This window comes from Phyllostomus discolor, chromosome X, assembly GCF_004126475.2.
Source record: "Phyllostomus discolor isolate MPI-MPIP mPhyDis1 chromosome X, mPhyDis1.pri.v3, whole genome shotgun sequence".
Classification (NCBI taxonomy): Eukaryota; Metazoa; Chordata; class Mammalia; order Chiroptera; family Phyllostomidae; genus Phyllostomus; species Phyllostomus discolor.
This window is the reverse complement of record NC_050198.1, coordinates 75,509,593-75,535,310: the sequence shown is the minus strand read 5'-3', so window position 1 is coordinate 75,535,310 and position 25,718 is coordinate 75,509,593. Positions and strand designations below refer to the sequence as shown.

The 25,718-nt window shown below is 35.8% G+C and overlaps 1 protein-coding gene across 1 annotated transcript in view; it reads left to right on the top strand.

Moving 5' to 3' along the window:
* The window catches only part of TENM1 (teneurin transmembrane protein 1), a 375,964-nt gene that overhangs the window by 31,243 nt on the left and 319,003 nt on the right, over nucleotides 1-25,718 (top strand). Inside the window, exon 2 of the mRNA XM_028522241.2 lies at nucleotides 1,739-1,977. Within this exon, the coding sequence (XP_028378042.2) occupies nucleotides 1,739-1,977 (239 nt within the window). The remainder of the gene's footprint in view (nucleotides 1-1,738; nucleotides 1,978-25,718) is intronic.

Here is a 25,718-nt window from a genome sequence, read left to right as displayed (position 1 = left end):
TTGACCCACTCATTTACTAATGGGCATGTAGGTTGCTTCCAGCATTTGACTATTGTAAATAATGCTGCTATGAATGTTGGGGTGCATAGGTTCTTTTGAATTAGTGTTTCAGGATTCTTAAGATGTAATCCCCAGCAGTGGAAAGGCCACTCCATTTTCAGTTTTCTGAGGAAATTCCATACTGTTTTCCACAGTGGCTGCACCAGTCTGCATTCCCACCAACAGTGCACTAGGGTTGCCTTTTCTCCATAACCTCGCCAGTACTTGTTTGTTGATTTGTTATGATGGCCATTCTCACAGGTGTGAAGTGGCATCTCATAGTGGTTGTAATTTGCATCTCTCTGATAGTGTACAATTTTTAACTGAAATATATTTATGTATAATATTTTGTAAATTTAAGGTGTACAACACATTGATTTGATGCATTTACATATTGCAGTGCAATTGCCATTGCAGTGTTAGCTAAAGCCTGTTATTTCACATAATTATTCCTTTTTCGTGATGAGAATAATTAAGGTATAGTCCAGGGGCATCAAACTCATTTTCACTGGGGGCCACATCAGCTTCATGGTTGCCTTCAGAGGGCCAAATGTAATGTTAGGACTGTATAAATGTAACTACTCCTTAACAGTTAAGTGAGAGCTCGGTGCTGCCACCGGGTAGAAACAAGGTGCCGGGCTGGATAAAACAAGGTTCAACCCATGGGCCTTGTGTTTGCCACCTGTGATCTAGCTCTTAATACATTTCATGTTTATTACATAGTGACATTGTCTATAATCACTATACTGTACATTTATATCTCCAGGACTTATTTATCTGACAGTTGCAGTTTGTGCCCTTAAATGTATCTCCTATTTCCCCACCCCCCACCCTTCGTAACCATTCTACTATCTGTTTTTACAAATTCACGGATGTACCTTAGGCACATCATGCTGAGATAAGTTAGAGTAAGATGAATAGTATATGATATCACTTATATGTGGGAATCTAAAAAAGCCAAACTCATCACGTATAAATTCTACATTTAAAAAATCTATAAATATATTAAACTCTTGATAATAATATGCAAGATGAAATATGTGAAAGGAAGTGTACTGATGTATACAACTTTAAAATGCTTAGAAACTAAGATGGACTGAAGGATGAAGATAGGAATGGAAAGATGGATCGATATGTGATAAAATGGGTATAGTCAAATGTTCAGTGTTGAATCTACTTGGTGAGTATATATTTGTTAATCTTAAAATTTTTTTCAACTTGTCTGTTTGACAATCTTATAATAAAATATTGGGTGAAAATATGTCTGTACAATCTAGTTTCTAAATAAAATATTCATTTCTAGGTCGTTCCAATTACCAAATGCCTGATGATACTTCTGTTTTTGAATCAACTCTCAAGTATCATATGAAAATGAAAATGATATCACAATGAAAAGTAGCAGTATAGAAAATAACATCAAATATGGGAGGTTACCCCTCAGAGTGTGAGAAATTCACTAGCCAGCAAGGCAGGAAACAGAGAGAACCTCATTCTTCCTCTTAAAGGTCTGAATAAGAAACCAAGAGGGAGACAAATGCAAAGGGCAATTTGAAGTTCACTCTTAGGAACTTGAATAGGAATAGTGTCGAGCCCCTCCAAGTTCCCCTGAATTTTGTCAAAGTCTGATTGAAATTAGTGGAGATTTTTTTTTGTAGCAACTACATTGATAAAAGCCCAAATTTTTCTTTCCTTTTCACAGACATTTCCTGTTCAAACATGGATCTGGTTCCTCCGCTATCTTCAGTGCAGCCAGTCAGAACTACCCTCTGACGTCCAATACCGTGTACTCACCCCCTCCCAGGCCACTTCCTAGAAGCACCTTCTCCAGACCTGCCTTTACTTTTAACAAACCTTACAGGTGCTGCAATTGGAAGTGCACAGCCTTGAGCGCCACTGCAATCACCGTGACTTTGGCCTTGTTACTAGCCTATGTGATCGGTAAGCCCTCTTTGCTATGCCTCATGTTTCTTCTTAATCAAAGTCTTGTTTTGTTTTTGGTATGAGGTAGTAGTTCTCTCTCAACTCTGGATTCTACAAATTTGAACCAAGGCTTAGTATTATAAATAACAAATGGATTTCTAATTAGTTTTTTTATACTTTCAAACCTTAAATACTGCTAAGGAGAGTATGGAATGCTCTTTGAAAAGAAATATTTATACTGCTAACACAATCTTATTGATTGCAATTACTGTAGTTAACCATTCTCCCTTCAATTAAAAGGTTGTTATGGTTTTCTCATTAGAAGTCATAAGTACCAATCTACAATAGCTTCTTAAATTATAGTTAAATAATAATAGTGCTACTGAATTTTCAGGTAGCAATTTCATTAAAGTAGTCGTTATTTGGAAGCTATCAGAAAATCCAGTACCTAATTTCTTTCTAAGGATTCAGAGTTGTACACTGGGACTATTAAAAATGTATTCTTATTTCTAGAAGATAAATGGCTGCAAAACTGTGTGGTTACTGTGTTTGGGAAAGTAAAGGAGAAACCGGTCGTGAGGCACTCTTTTTACTTTTAAGAAAAATATTGTTGCTCTTCAGTCACCCTGATTAAAGGCACCCTCACTTGATAGCAAATGGTATTGATTTTTCTGGATGGCATTTTATTTTGACTGAACATTAATTTCCTTGCTCCAGTGGTTCTGCAGTCTAAAATGTAAATTAACTTAAGAAACATGTATTTGGTGGAAGTGCTATTCCTAGAATGAATAGAATATCATGATAGGAAAAAATAATTCTATCCAGGTATGTCACTAATAACTTCTCTTCAAGTTTAACCCGATTTCCTAATTGAAGCAGAATTACCCACAAAAATATAATGAGTATGATTCTGAGAGGCCAATCAAAAGGGATTTAGATTTTCTTATAACTACATATAATAAACTAAGTTTGGTTGATTCTGATTTATTCAAAATGTGAACAATAAACAAGTTCACATAGTCAGTTGTTAAAGGAGTCATAGGACCAGGTATGGTGAGTAAATAAACAGATACAGGCTGTAGAGAAGCCATTGATAATGTCAACAGGAGAGCATTGTGGCCTATATTGCTGTTCATGATTAGGTCTTATGTTTTTATCATACAGTCTGAATTTCTTTGAACAATGCATCTATTAAATGTGGATAATATCACCATATAATATACAAAATGTGTCTTTTATCTCACATTTCAGGATAACCCAACATGTTTATTTATTTGTTTTGTAATAACTGTAATTAGAAATAATGCTGAATGAATGGAGGTGGGCAATGCGAAAGTACTGTAGTGCAAACATGATTTTAATATGGAACCATTTAATACAAGCAGATATTTGAAAAGTTTAGATTAGAGGCCTATAAAATGTTCTTGTTCAATTTTGAGACAAACAATTATATGTTATCTTCTATTAACTTTTACTATATAGAAAGAAAATGTTTGAGATCCAAGACATAACCCCAAGTATAAACAAATCCAGGTAATAGCAAGCTCTTTATCAATAGCTTTATACTGTGCTCAAACCTGTGTTTCAATTTAACTTTATTATAATGGCCACTCTTGCATCAAAAATTGTATTATATACTGTGAAACCTGTTTAACTTGGTTATATATGGATTCATTTCATTACCCTGCCTTTTTATAGGGTAAACAATGGCAGATAAATTTATCATGACAGCAGGGCTATATAGTGTCATAGTTACTTATAATCATGGATTTTTCTGACCTCTGCCACTTATTTGGCAGGTTACCTTGAGCACATTATTTAATCTTTTAAGGCCTCAACTTCCTCAACTATAAAAAGGACCTAAAAGAGGTTTAAGTATAGGGTTGTTATGGCAATTAAATGAATTGATAAAAACTAAAGCGCTTGCCATAGTGCCAAGAATATAATATTTGTGCTATAAATGTTAAATGTAATTATTGTTTTTACCATTATCATTTTTATAATTATTGTTCACTACTAAAATTCACTGGTTGTCAGAATTAACTGTTTTGTTAATTCATGGCTGTACCCCAGCACCAAGAACACTGCTTGATACATAAGAATCCTATTAGTAAAAATTTATTCAAAAAACTGAATTATGCTAAGCACTTTACTTGTATTATCTCCTTTAATTCTCACAACAATCCTTAAGGGTAGCTATCAGTATTAAATATATTTTGTATGTGAGGAAACTCAACCACAGTATAAAGGTACAAGATCATATAGATGTCACATTGAAGGTCAGAGGTCATGGCACTAAAAAGTGGGGATTCTGAGCTTCAAGCCAGAGCCAGCTGACTCTAGTCACATTCTCCTGAACACTAAGCCTTGTGGCCCCTCTAGGACTGCAGTGAGCTCTGCAGCTCATTTACTTCTCAGTCTACTAAATAAATCCACCATTTTTTTCTTAATACATTACAAATTGTGTTATATTTCCCAGGTCATCCATTGCAATCGGGAGTACAAGTAAGATTTGTTGATTGGTGAGAGACATTTGTTGAAATCATTTACTATAAGATACTTTAGACACAGAAATATAAGGCTAAATGCTAGCAGAGTAGGTCAAATGGGTTCAACATGAGGAGATGTTAATGGCAAACACTGTAATTTTGCTGTGAGTTCTGTCATGAAATGGACATTATGGGACTTTGGAAAAATCGGTTAAAATCTCTTCCTTCATTTACCCAATCTGTGCCTTATTGCTGACCACCTCAGAAGGGTAAAGTAAGAAATTCATAAATAGTCATTTAGGTGAAAGATATCACATAAAAATTGTAACATACAAGATAAGATGACTTTTAAATGGCTTTCTGTGCTTGAAATTTTGAAAAGTATTGTATTTCAAAATATGAAACAATTTAATTCTCAACTCTTGCTGAATCTGTAAGAGTTATTGTTTTTATTTTTTTCAATCCTCCTTTGCAGTTGTTGTATAACCCAAGTAAAATCTTTCACTGGAACTATTTACTGCTTCTGTTTCCTGTGCAGATTCCTTTCTGCTATTTCATTTTTCTCTATTATCCATTATACATAACCTTTAGATACTAATGGCTGTATGCTGTGCTGCCCTCATTCCACTAGGGAAAATCGCATCGATATCAATGGGACATCAATAGACATGCTGTGCATTATGGCTCTGTAAGTGGTCATTGGAAAGCAGTGGAAATCCAGCACATGAAAAGTCAGAGCTGCATTGTTTAAGCAACCAGCCCCATCCCCACACCTACCCCACTATACCTTTTGGGTCAGCGAGAAAATATTCCTTTGAATAAGTTTTGAGGTCATAAAATTTGGTGAAGGGAGGCATGGAAAGATACTGATTATATGAAGATACCATAGAATGGCTATTGTTATCACTTCCCCATAAATCTGTAATATTTTCCATCTGAATCAAAAAATATGTCCTTATTCTTCATACTCTGTGATATTTTGGCATCAGTGATGTATCAGTGCCAGGTGGAAGCACATTTGCTTGAATTTACAAATAAGCCATATGAAATAGTAGTCAGGAAGACAGATGACCATATGCAAGGCATCAAGAGAAGGCGAGGTTAAGATACTTCATCAATGGCTGTGAAGGGCACAAACACGGCTTCTCTGGTAATCTTTGATGTTTTGATCAAGTTTCTCTATAGTCAGCAGTTTGTGTAAGAAGCAATAGAAACTCACAGGAATACATTGTGCTGGGGATCAAGTGGGCTGTTCAAATAAATGACTTGGGGAGTAGGAATTTCTGGCTCTCAAACTCAGTGTCATCAGTTAATCACATCAATGTTCCTTTTCATTTGCCATGAAATTAGTAGCAATCCATACCACCTTTAGGGGATGTGGGCAGTGTCAAAATTCTACAGATGAAATTAGCCTGTAAATCTCCTTGCCATGACATGCAATATAGCCCCCATGTAGAAAGTTGACCAGAATGGATATTAATACAGAATTCAAAGAGAGAATATCGAGGCCAATTCTTTGATCGAAAGTTTAGGGATAAAACTGTTCAAGGGGACAAAGGCCCTACTTCACCTCACTGTCCACACCAAAGTTGAGTAATAGTTATTCTAGTGCTTTCCTCCGCCTCCTTTCTACTAGTCCAAGTTGCCCTACTTTCTGGGGCTGTTATTACAGTGGAGTAAGAAAGTGCTGAAAATGATGGAAAGAGAGGAGTGAAGTGTGTTCATTTTGCCTTCCTCACAAAGAAAGGACAAATACCTCACAAGGCAGGGGAGAAATAAAATAGAATATGGCAAACTATGATTTTAAAAATTCAAGAATTTAGATTTTTTAAAGGAGAGATTAGATGTGGAGTTTCCCCCTCTGACTCTAAATAAGCAATGCCCTTTCACACAAAGTTTACTAAATGTAGATAAATAATACTTACCAAAAACTATCTCTCTCACTTACTAGCAACTTCATGGATGCCTCAGTTTACTCATCTATACAATGGGAATGCTAATAATACCTTTATTGTGGCTTTTCTTTTTAATTAAATGAAATGAAGCATGTAAAACATTCAGGACATTGCTTAGCAATCTAAATAAAGATTAATGATTTTTATTAGTGGAACAGGATTATTATTAGGATTATTAGTTTGAGCCAAGACAAGCATAATGAGCATATAATTTATCCTAACGTGCACTACTTTTGTTTCTCTCCTTCCCAAAGTCATCTAAGATAGTTCTTCCAGAGCCTGAATGTCTATTTCATAGGAATCCTCTAGTGGGTTTGTTGTTTCCTTCTGCCTAGCCTAAAATATTTGCAACTTTGCCTTTATTTTACTAATTTCCCATTTCCTTGGTGTTTTGACCCTTCAAATGATTTTCTGTTTCTATCTAGAGGCCTTATCTAGGTTGAAACACATTTTCATTAAAATGCATTATGGCTTATAACATTCAAGAAATGACTCAGCATAAATTGCTAGAAAGCATTTTACTTTATCTTATAGACCATTATCAATCCTTTTTGTGTCATGTTTAATACTTATTACTACTTCTAGTTTACTCTTATGGACCCATTCATGATAATGATGACAATTTCTGCATCTGCATTGACTTTGCCTCCTACCCATGAATTTACCAACTTTCTAGCTATCTCTCTAAGCAGAGATCTGGAAAATGGTGGTATAATTTCAGTCTAATTATAAATCTGCCACCCATGCATTTGTCAGAACTCTTCTTTAAAACAGATTTATATTTTCATCTGACATCACCTTTTGGTGTGATGTGTTTCATGAGTTTTATCCCTGCTATGTTAAGTGACACTTTTACCTGTCATCTATAAAAGCATAAACTGAATCCAAATTAGACATACTGAAATGACAGGAAGAACCTGTGTCATGTGCAACCAATTTGCAGAGCTATAATTAGCACCTATTGGTAAAAATGAAGGCATTTTAATGAAAGGCAAATCCTGCACTTATTTTTTCCTTGGAACTTTAGCATCTGTGTGGATTTAAGACACAGAATAAGAGAGAATTTCTTTTGTGAATGAGGAATGGATACTACGCACTAAGATTATTTTGTTGTCTCATGGATAGATAGTCACCCTACTAAGTACTTCCCATTTAGCACTTTTTTTTTACTGGAGAAATTAAAATAAGGCTTTGTCTAATAGATAACAATCAACTGCAAGGCACAGTAAAAGAGGACTGGACAGTGTGTTAGTAATTTTGGAGCTTTACATACTTAAGAAATTTGAGAACAGCAAGAATCAATCTTGCAAATTCAGAAAAAAAGTTTCCCCATGAGAAATCTCTCATTTCAAATTAAGTAATTTGAATTTTGTTGCATAAAGGAAATTTAATTCCTGTTTAACTTAGTTTTCCCTCATTCAGATTATGCATATGTGCATATAATATGTGTATATTATATGAATATTTTAGACCCACATTGCATAAGCCTTTAAGTTACACTTACTCTGAAGTGAACATGAATAAACTAAATTGGAGCGTTGGCTTTGAAACAGAGAGCAAGTTAAGCCACTTTAAACTTCAGAAATCTGACTGAATTTTCACACAGAACAGCCAGAATGGGAAAGGCTACTATAACATCATGGTCGACTAAGGCGTGACATTTTACAGGGTGGAGACATTCATTTGGGCCTTAGCAATATTCCCTTTATAGAGAGGTGAAAGGCACAATATGTTTTGTTTAAAACAAATATATTGGAAAACCTGAGAAAGTAAAAATGGAGTACATGGAAGGATGGCAGGAAATGAAGACAGTAAGCAGGAACAGATCATGAAAGGCCTTTAAGCTATGGTAGGGAGTTTATCATTTATTCCAAAAGCAAATGGTGAGGGGTTGTTTTTTATGGTCTTTCATTAGGGCAAAAGAATTATTTGCTCGGATTTACATTTAGAAAAATCACCCTAATGGCATCAGGTAAGCTGGAGTTGGGAGTCAGGATGATGGGGTTTATAAAATTGAAGTCCTGAATACAAATTGAGAGACCATAATAGTGGCCCAGGTGAGTGATAGTGAGAGCATAAGCTTCCGGGAATAGAGAAAGCGTAGATGGGATGGAGGAGGTTTAGGGGACTGGATGAAAAAGGTGAAGGGAGTAAGAAGTTAAAAAAATAGTCATAGGATGTAAAGTTCAGCATAGGGAATATAACCAGTAATATTGCAATAACTATAATTTGTATGGTATCAGATGGGTACTAGATTTATCAGGGGATCACTTCATAAATTATGTAGTTGTCTGAACACCATACTGTATGTATACCTGAAACTAATATAAAATGATGTTAAATGTCAACTATAATGCAAATTTTTAAAATAAATTAATTAAGTGCTATATCATTGGGAAGAAAAAGAAGAATTTAGAAGATAAAACACACTTGACTCAATCACTGATTAGACACGACAGTAGAGAGAACAGCTCTTGTTGGCTTATGGACTGGTAGATGGTGATGTTATCAGCCAAGATAGACTATGGAAGGAAGGGGTTTAGGAATGAAAATAGATGCACAGGTCAAGGTACCTAGTACCTCATTAAATATCTGGTACTGAAACTTTAGTGGCATCTACCTTTGTGGACACCAAAATTGTGGGAGTAAAAGGCAAAAAGACTATGAAGCCTGGAACTCTGGGAATACTAATACTCAAGGAGGTTGAGAACCAAAACTGGTAAATAGACTGAGAAGGAGCAACTAGAAAGGTTGGAAGAAAACCATTAGATGGTAGCAATAGAGGAACAACGTTCCTCAATGTGTGGTCTAGGGACCACTAGGGCCCCCAAGACTTGTTGGAGGGTCTACAAAGTAAAACTGTTTTCATAATACCACAGAGACATTATTTATCTTTTTCACTATAATTCTTTCATGAGTGTACAGTCTTGTTTTCCAGAGGTCATACAACATGTGACATCATGAGAGATTGCACGTGAAAGTACATACAAAAATCTGCTAGTCTCCCATTAAGCCAGACAAACATTAAAGAGATCTTCAGAGACATACAACAATGCACCTCTTCTCACTAATTTTTTGACTTTGTAAAATATAGTTATTTATCATAAAATATGTTATTTATTTTAAAATATAATGGTTTGTTCTTAGTGAATGCATTAATAAGTAAATACTAGTAAAGTTATATAAATTTCTAATACAGTAAATATTGATAGGTGTAATCTACATCACTAAAATCTCTGTGATATCCTCAGTAATTTTTAAGAGCATAAAGAGGCTCTGAGACTGAGATATTTGTAAAGGACTGAGGTAGGGAGACCTAATACATGGTGTGTTTCAAGCAGAGCAATTAAGTGAAATAAGGACTATTTTTTGTTTGCACCAAAGTGGAGCTTTCAGGGAAAGTGCAGCAAAAGGACAAAAAGGATAAGGAAATTATAGTTGCTGATGATAACGTTTTTAAGTGATGAGCCACATAATCAAACATAGTAGGGAAAGACAGTAGGGGGAGGAAGCTGATGGCAGTAGAAATAAGAGATGGTTCCAGGTGTCCAGAGATGCTAATGATGTTGTAGGGTAGTTATTACTGTAAGCAAACAGAATGGCTGGGATTAGATGGTCAGCGGGTAGTATATCAGAACTTTAGATTTAACTCAGAGCACAAAAATGTGGTTCCCCTATGTATTTTAGACCTAATTAAGGAACATAAAGGAGTTCTTTGCAGATGAATCATTTGCTCAGGGAAGACTAGATTCTTGGCCAGGTATATCCCCCAAGGAGGTCATCCCTGGGTAGATTCACAATTCCACCAAAGTATAGATAATATTTCAATGAAAGCACTACATTATATTAGATCCTTCACCATGGGAAGGACCTATGTGGAATCCCAGATCACAGTATGTTTTTTCAGGATCTCCTTCCTTGGGGTTCTTATTCATCTCTGTGTAGTAATAATGAACAAATTGAAAGAATCCAAGATTACCCACTATAATTTTCTGCTGATCAAAACTTCATCATAGTGCCCTGCTTGGGGTGGTTCAGTGGATTGAGTGCCAGCCTGCAAACCAAAGAGTCGCTAGTTTGATTCCTAGTCAGGGCACATGCCTGGGTCACAGGCCAGGTCCCCAGTAGGGGGCACACAAGAGGCAACCACACATTGATGTTTCTCTCCCTCTCTTTCTTCCTCCCTTCCCCTCTCTCTGAAAATACATAAATAAAATCTTTTTAAAAAATCCTCATCATAGCCCTGGCTGGTGTGGCTTTGTTGGTTAGTGCATTGTCCTGTGACCAAAAAGTTGCAGGTTTGATTCCTCATTAAAGGCCATACCTAGGTTATAGCCTCGATCCCCAGTCTGGGGATGTACAGGAGGCAACCAATTGATCCTTCTCTCTTGCATCTATGTTTCTGTCTCTCCTTTCCTCTCTTTCCTCTCTCTAAAAGCAATGGAAAAATGTCCTTGGGTGAGGATATAAAATAAAAAAAAACCTCATCATAGCATTGCCAATCTAGTCAATGCAGACCTTACATAACATAGTATAGTGAACTTCTAGAGCGATTACTAACCATGAGAGCCCCAAATGTCTGATTGTCAGGTTGAATGTGAAACAGGAAATCCTTAACTGGAAGAAAAGATGTGATGATTTATAGAGAACTCTTCATTCCATTTCATTTCTTTACTAAGTGAGTTTTGTGTCCTGATCAAGAAACTGAAGGCTAGCATATGCACGTAGAATATCACAGGAGGTTGCTGAGCTCTCAGATACACTAGTTGTGGCTGTGGCCAAAAATGAATACAAATGTGATTATGGCAGTAAGCAATCTGTGCTGTTTTACTACCTGGTACTGAAGAGGCAAATTTTGTTTTTTGATATTCATAGGTTTCACCAAATCAAATAGCCCTGCAGCTTGAGGTGTAGACCAGGTTCTTAATTCAATGTTGACCTTTGTTCACTGAAGGAAGAACCTAGATTCCCCTTGATCTTAAACTTTAATTTTGATTAAACATAGATATTAAATATGGCAAACACTACATGGTATATTTTCTGCACACTAAATCTCCATATACTTTGCATAATTAACTAACAAAATTGTGGAGCTAAATTTAAAATAATATTACATAAATAGATATCAGATTTTGAATTTTACTCATAACAAGCAACCAAGCTAATACTAGTTGCACAATGCATGAGAGAGAATGAGAGCTGTCCAGAAATTAGGATCTAGTATGCTGTGCTACTAAAGAGAGTGGAAATTTTTTAAATGGAATGTTTTAGTTAAAGATCATATGCTATCTCCACTCATAGAATCCAGATGAATCCAGATCCTCTGAAGCTATCAAAACTTCAATAGTTTCCCCACCGCCTAGCTGAGAGTCAAGAAGTATTACATTTTTTACATTGTTAGTAAAGGTAGTCTCATAAGTCCATAAGTAATTGCATGGTCAGATGACGTTTTAAATCTAGTCTAACTGTTTGGCTTGGGAGGGAGGTAAAGAGTTTATGCCAGTGGGAAAATGTTGTAAACTCTGCACATGCTCAGCACTGCTCCAGGCTATCATAGCAAATGCTCAAGAATTATCATGTAGGATCTTGCAGAGATGGCACTAGTTAAGATTTACCAACATAGAAGGCTGTGGGAGTATTTGAAAGCCAGATGGTACAAATAGATCATTTCTTTGTCATGCCTAAAACACAGCCTGTTCCAAGATAGAACAAAACCCAAACAAACTATTAGTATCTTTGGTTTCTGTTCCTGTCTGCTGCATGCATTTTTTGTTGTTGATTTTACTTTGGTTTCCCCTACCAAATTCTTCCTGTGAATTAGCCAGCATAGCTCTCCTTGCTGGTAGCCATGAATTTAATCATTTGAATCAATGATATATAAAATGCAGAGATAATAACCCATCAACAGAGGGGGAAAAACTAAGTTTAAAAAATAAAAGACTCATTGGGCAATCAAGATTAAATGTATAAATATACTTTCAAAAAATGAGTTTATAGAGGCCCATAGTAGTATGTCTTTCGGTCCAAAACAAACAGAATTAATTACTTAGCATATATCACAAGCTGATGAATATAGTCCTGTTTTGATAAAAAAATAGTATATGTGTTTTTGTGTGTGTGATTTGTATAACTAGGAAAGAAACAAAAATATATAGTAACTCACTATCACAGAAGCATTCCTGCTAATGAGACCAAAGTCATGGGCTCAGTCCCTCCTTTATACTTTTACTTCTGTTCTTTTTCATAACCAAAGCTCACAGTCTCAATCTCCCAATTTGCTCTATCCCCAAGATCAGGAACCTAGTTCTGCCTCCTACTCCCTAAAGAAACGTAAAACTCAGAAGTGAATCTGATGAACTAGGACAGATTTTGCTTGGCACACATAGAACTTGTTAAATGTTGTGAACTAATTTACAAGCTTGTCTAGAGATTTTCTGTAAAAATCTCTGGTTGACATAAAACTTCTAGTCTCTTTTGAAACATATGAAGATCTGGCATACCCACACCTGCATTCACCCCTTTGTCCACACATATATTGAGTGCCTATGTGCCAGGCATTGCTGTAGTCTTTCATGTAGCAAAAAATAATATGACAACCAGTGACTGGAGCTAGATAGGGGCTTCTCCCAAGAGGGCCATGAACTCTTCAGTCCATCAGTGTACCCATCCCATCATCTTCACTTTTTTACATTATCTGCCTTCCTTCTGGGTAGACACTGAAGCTTGCAACCCTTGTAATAAGATAATTCACATCACAGTAGAAATGGCTGTGACAAAGAAAGATTACTTGTATTATAAGTGAAGACAGAATCCTAAGCCAAGAATGGGAAATATCAAACGTTAATGTTATCACTTCCCTGTCCCAGACCCATGGAAAATGTAAGTAATCAAATGCAACAAAACATTCTTTCCTGTTTCAGTCTAGATTCTGCAGTTATTTCCTCAGAAGTTGGAATATGTTTACCATCACCAACCACTATTTTAAGCCAAAGAAATGATGAATTCATTAGGAATTTCCTATTATTAGAAAACCAAGAGGGGTGGGATCAGGGGTGGGTGGTGGGGATGGCTGGGGTGGGGTGGGAATGGAGACAACTGTACTTGAGCAACAATAAAAAGTTAAAGTAATTATTGCTAAAATAAAAAGAAGTTTAGGAGGAGGAATTACATAAAGGACAGACAAAGACACCTGAAGACACAACATAATCACCTTTTTAGTAAATCTGGCCCTGTTCACAGTTACAAATGGTAGTTCTAACCTTGACCAACCATCTCATACATGCTTGGGATGTATACATACATTCTTCAAGAACACTGGGCAGGTAAAATTATAACACATCCCTATCATTAGAGACTAACTTCAAATGAATATCCTCTAAGTACCAACTACAAAATGTTCAGGTGTATGTGCCTGCATGTATATTGTATAAATGTAAAAATAGATGTTCTGAGTTCCCATAGAATAACTTTGGCCCCTTCAATCCACATCTCTCCATACCATCCTCCCAAAAGAAATTTAAATCAACAAGGAGAGCAAATGAAACCACATATAACCCACTTCAATAGAATAACTAGGGGACAGAATTCTACACACTTCAAATTACACATAAGTAGAGAAACGAACACCAAAAGAATCAGAACTAGCTCTATAGCCCAAGCCAGAGCCAATAGTCAAAAAAGACTAAATAAAAAATATGTGTATACAGGAGCTGGGTTCTAGTGATGCCAGAAGTGATCAAATAAAATTCCCATTAAAAAGAAGTCCCACCGTTGGTAGACAGATACTAAGAACAGATTTCAGATGTGGCACTTGAGAATACTGGCTAAAGGAATTTGAAAAGAATATTAAAGCACACAAAACTGGAGTCGGTAGTCTTAGAAAGGCAAAACTTTTGAAGGTGTGAGGGCATTGACTTGTAAGGAGTATCCCTCAGAGTCTTGATGTTGAAGGGAAAGAAAAAAGCAAAGGGTAGTATTTCTGGGTCCTGCAGAAATAAATGTGAATCACAAAACTAAAGGATATACCAAAACCCCTATCCAAAAGTTATCATTGATTTTAAAAATTGCACTCTAATAGGAACTGTGGAACATAGTAACCTAGTAAGCCACCCCAAATTCCTAATTCATGTCTGTATACAATTCTCCTTGCTGATCCAGGAAAATAAAATATTTCAGAATGCATATAAAAAGTGTTAACACAAAGTTCCATAGGAAGAAAACAGAAAATAAAAACCAAGTCATTTCAGCTGATGAAAAACCTCCACAAATAACCACCCTCGAAGCAGAAGAAAATTGCAATAAACCTCTCAATCTTAATTATTGTTAAACAAACATTTCAAGATATGAAAAAGAGATTCAAATGATGAATTTTAAAACTCAGTAGAAATGTGCAAGAGGAAGATGCAAAATCAGGGTTGACTGAACCCAGGATATACATTTAAAAAAAAGACAGAACCATCTTGAAAATGAAGACTGTACTAAATGGTGACCAAGAACAATGGTTGAAAACATGACATGCCCCTGGGTCATTCATGTATGGTCTTTATCTAGTTCCTTCCCCTTCTTCCCACCACCATCCCCTTCCGCCCTCTCCTCTGGTCACTTTCAGCCAGTTCTGTTTCCATGCCTGTGGGAATTAACTGTGGGAGCGGGGTTTGGTATGGGCAGAGGAAGGCAAACGGGGAAAAATTGGGACAACTCTAATAGAATAATAATGAGCAATTATTTTTAAAATATAATGAGATGCAAGGATTGAAGGCACTACAATAGCAAAGACAATGAAATACAGAAGTAAAAGCGATTAGAGAAAATGATCTATATAGAAGATAGGCAAACAAATCCAGACTATATATAATTGTAGTTCCTCATAAAGAAAACTAAACAATGAAATAGCACTAATATTTGAAACTGATCAAAGATGATTTTGCAGAAATGAAAGACCTGACTGCAAGTACTGAAGGGAAAATCCAGAAGTACTTTGAAAAACTAATTCAAGACAGTCAACTCCAAGTTATATTCTAGGAAAAATATTAGACTTGAACGATAAAGAAAAATAATAATCCCCTGGGCCTTATAGTGGGAGAAGTCATTTATAAAGAAGAGAAACTCAGGTTGGGTGGCATCATACATCATGACAATGGACGGAAACAAGCTAAAAGTAAAGCAACATTTTCAAATAATTCAAGAAAGGAAGTGTGAGCCAAGGAATTTATTCAAATAAGTTGTCTTTCAATTATGAAGGGTATAGAAAAACAGTTTTAAACATGTAATAACTCAGGGAATATTGTACTCACAAGTTCTCCTAGAATTGTAGTCAGCAAACTTTTTCTGTAAAGGACCAGGTAGTAAATATTTCATGCTTTGCAGGCTATACAGTCTCTGTTACAGCTATTCAACTTACAACCAAATGCTGTCAGAGGCAGTATGCAAATGAACGAATGTTACTATATTTTAACATATTTTTATTTATAGATGCTGAAATTTGAATTTCATAAAATTTCAAATGTCCTGAAATACCGTTATTCTTTTTATTTTTTTGTTCAACCATTTAAAAATGTAAAAGTCATCCTTAGCTTGTAGGTCATACAAAAACAGGCAGTGAACCAGATTTGGTCAGGGGTTGTAATTTGTAGACTTACAGTTTAGATAACAAGCTTCATCCAACTAAGGATGATAAGGGCAACTTTGGCAAAGGACTACTGGTAAACATTACAGGTACTTAATGGTAGATTTAATATTAAAACAAGTTAGATACAAGGATGGAAAAACAGTATGTAAATTGTATGTATTTTGATGAAGTAGTGATAATGCAGCTAAAACTGGGAGAAAAGGGAAAAGTACAATAAAATAAAGTCACTGATTGTCACACAGAGAGTCAGAGAATATAATTTGAAGGTGACAAACCAAATAGTAGGTCAAGCAAGGAGAAGGGGGACTAAGGGCATTACAAAAGGTAATATCATAAAGGTAATCAGGAGAACAAAAATACAAACCTTCTTAAATAACAAAAGAAACTTAAAAAACAACTAAGAAGCAAGACAAATTCTGGGTTGTCTGTACGAGACACACTTGAAATAAAAGGAGGTGGAAATGGGTAAACATTAAAGAATAAGCAAACTTTTTACCAGGTAAATGGGAGCAATACGAAAGCAACACTGCCATCTTTGTATCAGGCAAAGTAGAACTCAGGCCAAAAACTATTAAACACAACAAAGAAGATACTCTATCAAAAGCAATGACTATCTGTGCACAAAAATCCCAACTAATGTCATTCTTTATAAAACAGAAACTACAAGAGATACGAGGAGAAATAAGCAAAAGCATATAGTAACAGGAAATGTTAACCCACCACTCTCAGTTCAAAAAAGGTCACATGGACATAAACCCTAGTAAGTATATAGAAGTCCTAAAAAACAGAATCAATAAGATACAGGCATACCTTGTTTTATTGCACTTTGCTTCAGTATGCTTCTCAGATACTGCATTTTTTTTTTACAAATTGAAGGCAAGAGCTCCCACCAGCAAAGATTATAACTCAAATGATGGAAGGCTCAAATGATGGTTAGCACTTTTTAGCAATAAAGTATTTTTTTAAATATGGTATATATATTGTTCTTTAGATATAATGCTACTGCACACTTAGTGTATTAAGTGTATGTAATGTAAACATAAATTTTATGTGCACAGGGAAACCAAAAGAAAGTGTGTCAATTGCTTTATTGAGATATTGGCTTTATTGTATGGTCCGCGACCAAAACCTACAATATCATGGAATTATGCCTGTAGATTTTATGTCTATTTCTTGAACTTAACACCCTGATAATAGAGAATACACCTTCTTCTCAAGTGCTTACAGAGCAGTCACAAAACGTGATCATATATTTGATCACAACAGGAATCTCAGTGAGTTTCATAAAGTAGAAATGATACAAACATCATTCTCAGATTACAGTGATATGAATTTAGAAACTGTAAGAAAAATTTGAAAACAGAAAATCCCTTCTACCTGGAAATTTCAAAAATCTTAAGCCTTGAATGAAAGGGGAAATAAAACCTAAAATATAAAATTTCTAAGATTTAATGATAATGAACATACCACATGTCCAAATTGACGAAATACAATTAAACCTTCTATAATAAGAAAATCCATAACAATGAAAATAAGGCTTAAAAACAATAAACTAGCCCTGGCTGGTGTAGCTCAGTGGATTGAGCACAGGCTGCAAACCAAAGGGTCGTCGGTTCAATTCCCAGTCAGGGCACATGCCTGGATTCCGGGCCAGGTCCCCAGTGGGGGCCACGTGAGAGGCAACCACACATTAATGTTTCTCTCCCTCTCTTTCTCCCTCCCTTCCCCTCTCTCTAAAAATGAATAAATAAAATGTATTTTAAAATCCAATAAACTAAAGGAAGTATACATACATGTTAAAACACATAATACAATCTCAAAGTTTTGTTCTGTGTGTATATATCCTTGCTCTATCCCCTGAGAACGCTTAAAAATAATGATGCCTCAATAGTAATGAGCATATTTTCTACCCAAACTTTGGTTTATACATGAATTTCCTACTGAAAGCTCTTTGGAGAATTGGCTTTTTTTAGGTCCATGGCACAGAAAGTAAGTACAAGGTAAGTTTGGACCATCTTTTGTTAGAAAGCAAGGAAGTGTTCACACATGTCAAAATGACACAGAAACTAACTTAAAGGGCTCACACTGGCCACATTTGAGCATCAAAAAATAAAAATGATGGTAATGGATTATACATTGAATAATGACAAGAATGATTCTGTGAGTCTATTGTAATTTTAGTATTACAATTTTTAGTATTACATGGGCACTTAATGTCTAAAAATAGACATGAATTGTACTTTAACTTATGTAGGTCCCTTTATGAATAGTCATAGTATCTTTCAAAGTAGGTGTTATTATTTCTAATGTACAGTTGAGAGAACTGACACTTAGAGAGGTTAAGCAGGTTGCCCCAAACTGCAGGGATAGTTAATAGATGAGCCTTCACTCTTCAGGTCTATCTTACTTTTCAAAAGGAGCCTGTGCCTTCACTTACTGCACTAGACAGCCTCTAAAAATGAGCTCCTGTAATAAATACAGTTTTATAACATGCTTTGTGAGCATCTTTATTAGTTAATATGTTTCTACATTATTTCCATTTTGGGGGTTTCATTTTTTAGTTTCTACATTATTTTTAATGGCAACTTCAGCCTCTATCATATAGATATAAGCATTGACTTAATCCCTACCTGCTGGGTTTTGAATTCTTGTACAATATCTTGCTATTATATACAATATCATGTTGGACATCATTGATTTAAAATCTATATGCAGATCTCTCTCTTAGTATAAATTTCTAAACATGGAATTGCTGCATGTAAATTTAAGAACATTTCCAACACTTTGGATATGTATTGCCAAACTGTTGAAATGTTTTGCAACAATTTATACTCCTACCAGCAGTATGTTAGAGTGCTCATTTCTCTGAACCCTTGAAAACTTTTAATGTCATCATTTATAAAAAAGAAAAGAAAAAAGTCATTTTGATTGTACCTGATATTTCAGGGTTTTAGCTTGCATTTTTAAGTGACCATTCTGGTTAAACATTTTAAAATACCACTGCTAACTTGCATTTCTTCTTTTATGAATTGCCTGTTGATGTCTTTTGCTTGTGTTTCTACTAGAGGGTTCAGCTGATATTTATTGATGTACAAGGATTTTCATATATTAAAGATTTTAACATAAATGGCATATTTTAACACTGAATAAAAAGAATTAATATTATCATTTTAAATCACAGAGAAAAAATAAAAATTGAGAGGTTGCCATAGTATTTCTTCCATGTTTTCTGATATTAAGAAAATTTTAGACCCATTTTCAGTAATTATATAAAGTTGGATAAACTTCCAACAGCCTATCTCTTCTCTAAAGCAAAATTTGAATCTATTTCAAAAATAGCAAACAAAGCTTTTCTCAAAGTGATCGATTTTAACAGAAATGCTAAGATTGAGATTTAAAAAAAGAAGAGATTTTAAAATCAGTAAAAAATATATAGTGTAGAGTTCTGGCCAAGATGGAGGCATAGGTAGAAATGCTTCACTTCCTCGTACAACCAAAGGATAACAACCAATTTAAAAACAATAAACAACCAGAAGTGCCAGAAAATCAAACTACATGGAACTCAAACAACCAAGCAGTTAAAGAAATATTCACTCAGACTTGTAGAAGGATTGGAGATGGGGGGAAGATAGGATGTGTGGCAAGGCAGCAGCTGGAGGACTAGGGCAGGTGAGGTGGTAGCTGGCGGATTGGCAGTCCCACATTCACAGGGTAATAAACTGGGAGGAACAACTGGGGAACAAAACAGACTGCGAAACACAGGGTTTCAGCACAGGAAAGTAAAGACTCAAAAACCTCTTGCTGTAAAAATCTGTGTGGGTTGTGGTGGCATGAGAAACTCCCAGTCTCACAGGAGAGTCCACTAGAGACACACACAGGGTCCTAGAATGTACACAAGCCCACCCATGGTAGAATCAGCACCTGAAAGGGCCCAATTTGCTTGTGGGTAGTGAAGGAAGTGACTGAAAGCAAGGAGCATTATTCCCTCTTGGACCCCTCCCCCAGGTATAGAACTACAACACAGCTAAGAGGGTTGCCCCACCCTGGTGAACACCTAAGTTTCTTCCCCTTAAGACATAACAGGCATGCCAAGACACAGAAATATGGCCAAGATGAAAGAACAGACCAAAACTCCAGAAAAAGAACTAAGCGATGAGGAGATAGCCAGCATATCAGATGCAGAGTTCAAAACACTTGTGATCAGGATGCTCACAGAAGTGATTGAGCTCAGCTGGAAGATAAAGGAAGAAATGAAGGCTATACAAAGTAAAATAAAGGAAAATATACAGGGAACCAACAGTGAATGGAAGGAAACCAGGACTCAAATCAATGATTTAGAATGAAAGGAAGAAATAAACATCCAATCAGAACAGAAAGAAGAAACAAGAATTCAAAAAAATAAAAAATGAGAGGCTTAGGAACCTCTGGGACAACTTTAAAGGGTCCAACAGAATCATAGGGGTGCCAGAAGGAGAAGAGGAAGAGCAAGAAACTGAAAACTTATTTGAACAAATAATGAAGGAGAACTTCCCCTATCTGGCAAAGGAAATAAACTTCCAAGAAGTCCAGGAAACTCAGAATCCAAAAGAAGTTGGACCCAAGGAAGCACACACCAAGACACATCATAATTACATTACCCAAGATTAAAAAGTAAGGGAGAATCTTAAAAGCAGCAGGAGGAAAGGAGAGAGTTACCAACAAAGGAGTGCCCATAAGAGCATTATCAGCTGATTCCTCCAAAGAAATCTTATAGGCAAGAAGGGGCTGGAAAGAAATATTCCAAGTCATGAAAGGCAACGACCTACATCCAAGATTACTCTATCCAGCAAAGCTATCATTTAGAGTGGAAGGGCAGACAAAGTGCTTCTCAGATAAGGTCAAGTTAAAGGAGTTCATCATCACCAAGCCCTTATTTTATGAAATGTTAAAGGGACTTATCTAAGAAATAGAAAAGGATCAAAAACTATGAACAGTAAAAGGACAACAAACTCACAACTATCAACAACCGAACCTAAAAAAAGAAAAACGAAAACTAAGCAAACAACTAGAACAGGAACAGAATCACAGAAATGGAGACACATGGAGGGTTATCCACAGGGAGTGGGAGGGAGAAAATGGGAGGAAAAGGCACAGGAAATAAGAAGCATAAAGGGCAGATACAAAATGGACAGGGGGAGGTTAAGAATAGTGTAGGAAATGGAGAAGCCAAATAATTTATACATACAACCCATGGACATGAACTAAGAGGGGGGATGCTGGAAGGAGGAGGTGCAGGGCAGAGGGGAATAAAGGGGAGAGAAATTGGTACAACTGTAATAGCATAATCAATAAAATATACTTTAAAAAAGAAAGAAAATATATAGTATATATTATGACTTTAGTTACATGTGACCCAGTAATCCAATAAAATAGTCAACAGGTCCATATAAAAAGATTATTCTAATGTATCTGAGTTGATGGAAGATATTTATAGAGCTTTCGGTCTCCTATACACTTACCTGAGATGGATGGACGAAATTACTTCAAACAATCAGTCTTTGGGGAAGGAGCAGAGTTTTCCTCCGTGCAAAAGCAACTGGTTGGCATTAAAATTTAACCTATAATATTGCCCTCATTAGCACAATATCCCAGTCACATTACCTCAGTACTAAATGTCAATGAATAGAAGAAATAGACCACTTCCTCTCTCTAGCTTTTAATTTCCTCTGCTGCAAAATGAGGAGATTGAGCCAAATGGTTGGTCTGTGGTCTTCTCATTTTCCAAAATAAATGCTTAATTTTAGAACACTTTTAGACTTAAGAAAACCTGCAAACAGTGAAGAGAATTCCCTGTAATCCTCATTTGGTTTCTCCTATTATTAACAATCTTTATCATCATGGTACATTTGTCACAACTGAGAAACATACCTTGATTACTATTAACTAAACTTTACACTTGATTCAAATTTCACCAGTTTTTTCAGTGTCCTTTCTCTGTTCCAGGATCCCATCCGGGATAGGATATCCCATTAAGTGTCATGTTTTTCTAGCCTCCTCCAGTCTGTGATAGTTTCCTAGAAGACCTTGACAGTTTTGAATAGCACAGGTCAGTTTTTTTTGCAGGATGTCCCTCAACTTGAGCTTTGCCAATGTTATTCTCATGTGTAGAATGGGGTTATGGATTTGGGGGAGGGAGATGATATAGGTGTCATTATCATCCCATCATAACAAGGATACATCCCATCATGCATACACTATCACTGATGATGTTGACCTTGATCACTCGGCTGAGGTAGTATTTGCCAAGTTTCTGTGCTGTAAAGTTACTCCCTCCCTCTTTTCCAAGGTATGTTCTAGTCTGTGGTCTTTTTGAGCTCTAACACACCATGACTTTATCAATATTATGTTATAGACAGCTTTCCTTATCTGCACAGATGAATTTGCTAGCATTGAATCCATCAGTCAGGAATACATACTTGTGGTGTGTAACTCAGCAGAAAAAAATTGGGGGACCCACTTCAAACTATATGGCTATGTGAGAATCTCAGTAATGTTTCCTAAAATGAGGCTTTAACCACTTTCTGCAAAACTTTCTAGAAATACACTCTACTAAAAAATGAAAACAACTTCACAGATCTTAGGGATGATCTAACCTCTGGACAACTTTTACCAAGACAACCCAAAAATCTAAAACTTCCAAATCCTAGTGATCATGATGATGGAGAAAAGAAAATGAGCAGCTTTGAGAAGAGAGGGAGTTTGGGGCACTGGGTTAACGAGGTAAAGGGTTTAAGAAGTACAAATTGGTAGTTACAAAATAGTAAACTAGTCATGGGGATGTAAAGTACAGTACAGGGAATATAGTCAATAATATTGTAATAACTATATGTGGTACCAGGTGGGTACTGGAAATATCAGGGGAATGCTTTGTACAGTATATGATTGTCTAACCACTATGCTGTACACCTGAAACTGATAAAATTATATTAAATGTAAACTGTAATTGAAAAAAAATTAATTAAAAATGAGTGGCCTTAGGGATGTTGGTGGGGGTGAGGAGAGAAATGAATGTCTGATCTAAATTAAGTCAAGGACTTGGAATTAGGAAATTAGGTGAGCTTTGTTGTTTTCTGTTTTCTTCTGCTACACATCTGTGTGAAGATGACAGCTGCAGTTATCTCAGAGACTTCAGTCCCTCCACATTCCTATTCCCAGACAAACAAAACTGCACAAACATATTCTAGGGCAGGAAAACAGAGAATGCAACGGGCAAATGAGTTTGTGCCTTTCTTCACTTTCAAAATGGTTTTACAAAGGTTATAACCTGGTTTATATTCATGGCTAACATTTATTAAGCATTTATTATGTGCCAGGTAATTTTCTAGGTCCCTTACATGCCCTGACTCACAAGGTCCTCACAAGAAGCCGCCTGGGAAGGTGCTATATTATGCACATTTTATGGTGAGAATGCTGAATCTCAGAGATTAACTTGCCCCAGGTCACTCTGCTACTCACTGTAGCAGAGTTGGGATTAGAAGTGTGACACCTTTTCTCCAGGGTCTCTGGTCTTAACTATCATATGACAACTGCCTCCATTTGGGTGGACTGTAAGCCCTAGGAAGGCAAGGGTTTTTGTAATCAAATAGTTACTCTTGTATCCTCAGCACATAGGGCAGTGTCTAATACATAGTGACCATATGACAATAATCACTGCATGAAAGGAGGAGAAGGCTTGAGGATCCTGAGCATGGATCAGGCCCAAACATTGGTGACTCTTCCAGAAAAACGGTGTCATGATGCCACCTCAGAAAACTCAGAACAAACTGGGCCATATCATCTCCTCCACTTCATTCTCTGGGATTCCTCATCTGATCAGATTTTATGAGTCAGCCAGGAAGGATGAGTACATAGCCAGCCATAGTTTTCTACCACTGATTCATTTTCCGCCTCCTCTGGTACTTGTCTGTCTCCTAACTCCCCAACCTCTATGAACACTGCTCTCTTATACTAATGGCAAATAATCAGGTAATGGAAAAGGTTTTTTATGTCAAAATCTAAAAATATGCAGAAGAATACATATGTATGTATGGCTAAGATGACATGATACTAAATCAAACAAGTGAGTTTCAAAGTATCAGCTACCAGGGGTCGAGGACATAAATCAATGAATGTATCCCCATTTAAAAATTTAAATACATATGGGGCAAGTGGGTAAGAGGAAGAAAGGGCTTCTGTGTAGGTCTTTTTCTCACTCTCCATAGTCACCAGTTTTATTTCAATCTTTTTAAATATCTGGATATTATAAACACTTCAACCAGGAAAGAATGTGAGAGGCTGTTTAGGAATCTAAGAGACTTCCATCATCAATAATGATGAAGTGATAGGTAGTGATTTGTACCATAGCAAAAGGGAAAATTCATTGAGTGGAAAACAAAGTAAAATGGGAAAGAAAAAGACAATTTTTATAAAGAATCAAAAGTGCTGATTCCTGGCTAAATTGATATTTCTACTGCATTATTCATTACGTTGGGGGGGGTTGAAAAAATTTATCCCATAACTACACTGCTTATTCTTCCTGACTCCACAAAGCAAATAATAATATAAAAGTAAATAAGATTTGAATTATGGAGAACACCTATTGGTGCTGTGACTTGAGATGAAAACACTAAATAATTGTGTCTGTCTGATAAGGAATACACAGATGGGCCTGTTATACAACTGCAAATGGAGATCATATATTAAACCTGTGATAAGCTACCCAAATAGACATGTTATTTATAAATATTGCTGCAGCCTTGGAATGGAGAATATAAAATACATAATAAATGCAAGTTTTAAGATAATATAATATAGAACTGGGATATTAAAATGATTTATTACTTCGATAGAGTCTTTTCTAGCCTTGGATAAAACTAGGACCATACTAAGGCAAAAAAAAAAAAGTGTGCTGCAATAGAGAAGAATTCATTTCATTTAGAAGGGGAAATGTAGAGTTTCCAACGTGTGGTGTGACAAAAAAAAAGGTGTCCTTGTTGCCTCTGTTGTACTGTCTCAGTCTTTTCTTTAATTGGCATTTAATTTTACGGTTTTACCATGGCAGACTTGTAAAGTGTATAACAAAAAACTGTTCAATTTAAAATGCCTTCTTTTTGCTTATTTTTTGTTAAATTAGTGAAGTCCTTTCTTTCAGAGGAAATTCTACCCATACCCGACTCAACAGCTTTACAGGCTTTTAAAAATATTTGAAAGGGATCTCAAAGCCATATTGACTCCATTCAAATTACTTTGAAAAGGATCATTTAAGTATGTTTAATTTATGCTTATGATGTAGTGTGAGCACAGATGATATTTTAGTAGAAAATGTATATGTATAACCCTAGGGAAAAAAAGAGAAAACTTGAATGAAACTGCTGAGGCAAAAGTAAGGCACCATAAATAAACATGCATTACTTCCTTTATGTAGTTCTTGAAAAATGCCTCTCTGGAAACTAATGGTTTTCAATCCTGCATGTAATCTGCTTATTACCAGGATAAAACCAAGATCCGAAGGTAATTTATTAAAAGGCTATATGTAATGAGAAGGGGATTTATTTTAAGATGGAAAGATAACCTGGTTTCTATCATATTAGCAGTCACTGCATTTAATTCAAGTATCATTTATTTTTGCAGTGATGTTTCTTATTACAGAAGCATCTAGCTTTACATGAT